The sequence below is a fragment of the Calypte anna genome, chromosome 14 (genome assembly GCF_003957555.1).
Source record: "Calypte anna isolate BGI_N300 chromosome 14, bCalAnn1_v1.p, whole genome shotgun sequence".
NCBI lineage: Eukaryota > Metazoa > Chordata > Aves > Apodiformes > Trochilidae > Calypte > Calypte anna.
The window spans coordinates 15,447,746-15,453,774 of NC_044260.1; the positions used below are offsets into that span (position 1 = coordinate 15,447,746).

The 6,029-nt window shown below is 52.7% G+C and overlaps 1 protein-coding gene across 4 annotated transcripts; it reads left to right on the forward strand.

The window, feature by feature from the left end:
• The first annotated feature begins 1,595 nt into the window (after positions 1–1,595).
• On the forward strand, positions 1,596–5,755 carry NME3 (NME/NM23 nucleoside diphosphate kinase 3). 4 transcript variants are annotated; one of them, XM_030459698.1, is made up of 5 exons: positions 1,596–1,782; positions 1,945–2,075; positions 2,207–2,344; positions 2,632–2,744; positions 5,678–5,755. In XM_030459698.1, exons 1-5 carry the CDS (start codon positions 1,605–1,607, stop codon positions 5,715–5,717), a joined length of 600 nt encoding a protein of 199 aa, XP_030315558.1. In that variant the 5' UTR covers positions 1,596–1,604; the 3' UTR covers positions 5,718–5,755. The 4 variants fall into 4 exon arrangements, with proteins under 4 accessions (XP_030315558.1, XP_030315556.1, XP_030315559.1 ...); XM_030459696.1 differs by lacking the exon at positions 5,678–5,755 and adding an exon at positions 3,212–4,864; XM_030459697.1 differs by lacking the exon at positions 5,678–5,755 and adding an exon at positions 3,212–4,246 and having other exon boundaries at positions 1,598–1,782; positions 2,243–2,344.
• The last annotated feature ends 274 nt before the right edge of the window (positions 5,756–6,029 follow it).

Genomic DNA, 6,029 nt, shown 5'->3' on the forward strand with positions numbered 1-6,029 from the left:
GATGCCCAGGTAATACGAGCTTTTGCTGGTGAAAACCTGAAAAAGATACTCAAGAGGGGGGAGAAATTACTTCATGTAAAACTGGGATAATTTGGGCAACAGGGCTGACCCTCAGCCACTGCCCCAAGAAGCCCATAGAGAAGTGGGAATAGCATGGAAGAGGTCACCTAGTCTTGGCAATAAATGTGTTAGCTTTTACTTATATTGTTGTTATTAATTTTTAACAGTACTTGAAGGGAAGGGGTGGGGGGCAGGTTATGGGGGTGATGCACAGCTTACAGAATTCATCCTAAAATGCTTTTCTACTAACAGAATAATAAAGACAGCAACAGAGCTGTGTTGGAACAAACAGGGACACTCTCCCTGGGGCAAAGCCATGCCCTGGACCCCCAGAAATTGACCTCTAATGATTTTCTTGGTGCAAACTTGGTCACTCAAGTCCTGTGTGATAAAGCAGCTGGCTCCCTGCTATCCAGAAAGCAACAAAACCTGCCCAAGAGCTGCCTGGAGGAGAACCAACAAGTCTTGAAAGGGAAATGTTAAAGGATCTCAAATATGTATCCTTAAAACCCACATTTACTTAGACAAACCTTACAGCTAGCAATTAGCAGACTGAACTTATTTACCTTACCGTAAGTATCCTTAGTAAGTATCCTTACTCACCCTAAGGATTTTGCAATTAGCAAAAAGCAGCATGTGATGGATGCAAATGCACAGAGGAATCCAAGGTTACAAATGCTCTCACTACCAGTGGGCAGGGATGAGCTGCAGTTTGGGTTCAAGCCAGCAGGGGCAAGGATGCAGCGTGGCACTTGTCACACCCGTGGTTCTGGCCCCAGCAGTGACTCCCACCCAGTACCCCAGGGGCATCTCAGGCATGGTGAGGGAGGGCCCAGCAGCCCTGTTCCTCCTGGGAATGGCGTTGGGAACGTGCTGTGGTCTGTCCCAGGAGGCAGAGGATCAGCAGCAGCACTTGAGAGTGCCAGGAAAGGGTCAGGATGCCCAGGATATGCTGGCAGTCAGTGCCACAGAAGAAACCACCTTGTTTTCTGCCAGTGAAGCTCGGTGCTGTGACTTGTGGCGTCCTGAGGCCCTGAGCTTCCTCCTGGAGCAGGCAGAGCAGCTCTGAGAGTGGAACCATCCCTCCAGTAGGCACCTGGAGAAAGTATTTCAGGCACTGGCATTTTCAGAGGCCCATGTGGAACCCCAGACTGGTTTGGGATGGGAGGGACAAAGCTCCTCCAGTACCACCCCTGCCATGGTCAGGGACACCTCCCACCAACCTCGGTTGCTCCAAGCCCCATCCAACCTGAGGCCTTCAACACTGCCAGGGATGGGGCAACCTGGGCCAGTGGCTCAGCATCCTCACAGCTAAGAATTTCCTCCTAATATACAGCCTCAATCTCCCCTCTTCCAGTTCAAAGTCATTCCCCCTCACCCCATGGGTGCTCATCTGGCTGCTCAGCCGCAGGGGCCGGGAGGTGACAGCCAGGAGGCCCCGGGGGTCCCCCCCTCCCCGCACAGGTGGAGCCGGACCCCACCGCCCTCAGGCAGCAAGACAGCCCCGCCACGTGGCCTGTGGGGAGCAGGACCCGCCTCTTGCCATGGGAACGGGTCCGCCCTCTCTCGGCCCCGCCGCTCCCCAGGCCCCGCTCGATCGTTCCGCTGCAGGCGGGTGTCGGAGTGGCCCCCAGAGAGGGAGGCGGGGGCGCAGCCCCTTTAAGAGCAGAGCCGCCATGATCTGCCTGGTGTTAGGGCTTTTCGCCGGCCTCTTCCAGACCGGTGCGGGTTGGACCGGGACCCGGACTCCCTCCCTACGGCTGGGCTGGGCTGGGCTGGGCTGGGCTGGGCTGGGCTGGGCTGGGCTGGGCTGGACTGGACTGGACTGGACTGGGCTCCTTCCCCTCCCCTCCCCTCCCTTGACGGTCCCATCTTTCCCCGCAGCCTGCAGCGGGGCTGGCGAACGCACGTTCGTGGCCATCAAACCGGACGGGGTCCAGCGGCACCTGGTCGGGGAGATCATCCGGCGGTTCGAGAGGAAGGGCCTGCAGCTGGTGGGGCTGAAGCTCCTGCAGGTGAGCGGCCCAGGGCCGGGGGTCTCCTTGTGCCGGGGGGGGAGGGGGCGGCATGCTGGAGCAGGATCCAGGTTTAACCACGCTTCTGGGGTGGTTAAACCTGGCTCCAACCCACACCCCCCCCGGGCTAGGAGCAGGCTGAGCTTTGCGTTCTTTGTTCTGCTCAGGCCTCAGAGGAGCTGCTGAGAGAGCACTACATCGCCCTTCGGGACCGTCCCTTCTATAGCCGGCTGGTGCAGTACATGAGCTCCGGGCCGGTGGTGGCCATGGTGAGTGCTGGCCGGGTTCTCCTGGTGCAAAAAGTGCAAACTACAAGCAGTACTGGCCTGAGGCAGGGTGAATCTAGCCGGCCTCCCTCTCTCAGCAGAGGTCTCTTGAAGCCGTGCGTTAAATCTCCAGACAGCTCTGGGTAGAGCCCGGTGTCAGTTCTGAGGACTGCTTATAGAGACTGTTCCCTGCTTCTAAGGCTGGTGGATCAGGTGGAGAGTTTGGAGGCAAGAGGATGGGACCTGCTGGGGGAGCTGTGGAAGCTGACTCTGGTTTTGCTGTCCTCTAGGTCTGGCAGGGCCTGGACGTGGTCAAAACGGTTCGAACAATGATTGGGGAGACAAACCCAGCAGAGTCCTTGCCTGGCACCATCCGGGGAGACTTCTGTGTAGAAGTCAGCAAGTGAGAGCTTAGGCTGTTTGTTCCCTTGGGGTGTCTATGTATCCTGTCCAGGTATTCCTCTGTGGGGCAGAGTGTCTCTTGGTGCTGGGTGCTGGGATGGTCACTGTCTCCCTCTGGCAGCTCAGAGGATGGGAGGACCTGACCTCTGCCTCCTGGGTTGCCAGAGGGCACAGCCTGGGGTTGGGTCTTTCCTGGCTCCTGAGGCCTTCTCTGTAGGTGAGGTTTGCTTGTCTTCAGCTCCTGGGAATCAGGACTGTGAGGTGGGGAAGAGGAAGGGAGGAGCCCTCAGCCCTTTTCTTGGGGAAGAGAGCACCTGAAGAGCTGCTCTGGCTCCATTTGGCATCTGGTATGAAGGAATGTTGTAGGATGCGACCTCAATGAAATTGACCAAGAGGAAACTTTCTAATGGGCAGCTTCCCTCTCTGCCATTCTTAGCTCCTGGCTGATGCCTTTCTTCTTCCCCACAGGAATGTGATCCACGGCAGTGACTCTGCTGAGAGTGCAGGGCAGGAGATCTCCCTCTGGTTCCGCCCAGAGGAGTTGATTTGCTGGGACGACACAGCTGAGCACTGGCTCTATGCGTGAGAGGAGAAGCCCAAGTGAAGTTCAGCTTCCTTATGGGGCAGGAGGCATTTCCATCCATTTCTCGCTGCCTCTAGGGCTGGCTGTGGCTCTTGCTGCAGTGTTGAGTGATGTGTGGGGTGCTTTTGCCTGCATGTGGGTGGAGGGGTCCTGGGAGCTGTTTGGGGTCTGTAACTCTGCTGTTCAGCTCCCTGCCAGAGTGGCTGTTCCTCTCTCTCTCTCTCTCGCTCTCTCTCTCATTTGGCTGTCGTCAGTGGTGGGGTTTGTCGCTCTGTTTCCTGCAGCATCTGAAGCTTCAAGTGGCTCAAGGTGATTTGAAGTGAAAACCAGTCTCTGCCCATTCCTGTGGGCTCTCAGCACTGCCTAGCATAAGAGGCCATGTGCTCCTGGCTGCTGGGAGAGCTGCTTTGCTCACCACGAGGCGTTGTGATCCATAGCATCGACCTGCATTGCTCCGAGGTTCTTCCTCAATGGCTTTTACAGAATTGGGCTGCTATGGGCTAAGGAGTAAAGTCCCCTTGAGGTAGAAGCTTGTTCCAAAACAAGGAACAAAGGGCAGGACAAGCCACTCTCTCTGCTGTGGTGGAAGCTGGCACCAGTTCACCTGGTGTCAGATGTGATCAGGGAGTTCATGATTTGTGGCAACCCAGTTTGTAACAGGTTGGACAACACCCTGCACTGCTGTGAGCTCTGCCTGCAACATCAGCCTCCCCTGAGCCCCACAGCCCTCCTTTCTCCCAGCACTATGGGGATGGAGGGTCTCTCTCCAGTGACTGGGGCTTTCCTTGGCTGCAGACAGCCCCTCCTGCCTTCAGACCCTTCTCCGAAGAGCTGTTTGCAGCTCCTAATGTGTGACAGGTTTCCTTGTTCCATCACTCACCCATTTGCATTCTTTAATAATAAACTCTGCAGACCCCTCATCTCTCCTTTGGTTGTTTTCCTCAGGGACCAGGAGGGCAGAGGGAGTGGTAGCCAACCCACGGAGCTTTTGATGTGTTTGGGATGGGAGTCAGTGCAGTTGATAACCAGCGAGGGTTAAATGAAGCCCCATGTAGTTGTGGTTTGGGCTGTTCATGTGCAACTTTGCCTCGGATGACACATTCCCCAGTTCAGGATAACACTGTCTCCTTGGGCAAAAATCAGAAAGGTGTGGAAGGTTTGATGCAGTGTCATACTTCCGTTGGTATGCATTTTCCATTCCCAGTGTCCCTGTAATTGTAAGCTTTATGGTTTTCTGAACCCTAACCCTAATTGTGTGCAATTTTGGGGGCTGAAATGTGTCTCCAGCTCTACTGGTGAAAACAACCAGAAATTGAAAATTTGATGCAGTGTCATACTTCCAACAATACTTGTTACTTCAACAGGCATGCCCTTTCTATCCCCAGTGTCCTCTGTAGCCATTCTGGTTTTCTGAACCCTAGACCTAACCCTGTTCTCACAAGAGCAGCCCCTCCTTTAGTGGCTATCACAATAAGCTGAGCACTGTCCTTGCAAGGGGAGTTCTGTTTGATGGCCACCCTGACACTGTCCTTACGCGATAAGGAGAAGGGGCAGGCAAGCTGAACCACCAGCAGCTTCCAGCCTGTTGGTGTGGCAGTGACAATGGGGAGTAGCTGAGGAGAGGATGGCTCAGGTGACCCAAACTGAGCAGTCACAGTATTCCTTCTTGTGGTGCTCAGTATAAAATGGGTCAAGGTGGGATAGCTGGGTTGTTGTCTGTTTGCAGCCCTGCCGCAGAGAAGAGCATCACTCACCCAGAGAGGTCACCTCCTGCCTTCCCAAGCAGGACCTGGGGATATCTTAGTATGGGACTTTCTTGCAGTTGTGAAGCAATTACCAACTGAGAAGGGTGACTTTCATATTTACCTATTTATTACATACATTTGTAATTGCTGTCACTACTTCATTAAATCTACCCTGCTTTTGGAAGAAGACAGTTACTTTTGGAGAAGTTCTGAGCCCAGAAATATTTGATGAAAATTTGCCTGTTGATACTTTACTGCACAGAGGAGTGATGCCAGTCCACCATCAAGAATCACACAGCAGCAGCCCTTTTGCAAGGTGGAGTCTCAGTGAAGAGCCATTATCCTTACAAAATCATTGTTTAACAACAAAGACACTTTATTTACTTCTAGTAAACTTCCAAAGGATAACAGAATTTTAAGCTTGAAGCCTGTTACTGAGAAAAAAAAAAAAGGCAAGAGCCCCATCAGCAAAATCGGGATTAGTATGGCCTCGCCATGGCATGTAAAAAGTTTGCCCTCTCCTATCTATTTGCATTCTTTGTTACTTTATCCCTTATGGTATTATCTTTCCCCTATGTTACTAAATCTGTATCCAATTGTTTTCAGCTTCAGATGTCACCCGTCTCTCCAGCCTACCAACCACTAAGTTTCAAGGGCACAAATCCCACTCCACTGGTACCAGAGCTGTGGACATTTAACTAAAACAAGAAAATCACAGACTGCAACAATAAATTAATGCATAAAAATTCACTAGCTGCTAGAGCAGTCCTTCTAGCTGACACTTCCAATTGTCTTCTTTGAAATGACTGAACTTGGTGTTGCAGAGAAAGCTGGTTGTTGCATTTTTATAATTTTAGCAATGTTTAGTTGCTATTGCTCTACAGACAGTAGTAAAGTATGAAAAGATGTAAGTGGAAGAGGGAAGAAAAACACACTTGAGAGAGTAACAATTTGATAC

Excerpts from the sequence above, each read along its gene's own strand:
- NME3 (XM_030459696.1), top strand. The coding sequence starts at position 1,605 with ATGGGAACGGGTCCGCCCTCTCTCGGCCCCGCCGCTCCCCAGGCCCCG. Across the intron at positions 1,783-1,944 it reads CGCCGGCCTCTTCCAGACCG|CCTGCAGCGGGGCTGGCGAA; the intron begins GTGCGGGTTGGA and ends CTTTCCCCGCAG. Across the intron at positions 2,076-2,206 it reads TGGGGCTGAAGCTCCTGCAG|GAGCAGGCTGAGCTTTGCGT; the intron begins GTGAGCGGCCCA and ends CCCCCGGGCTAG.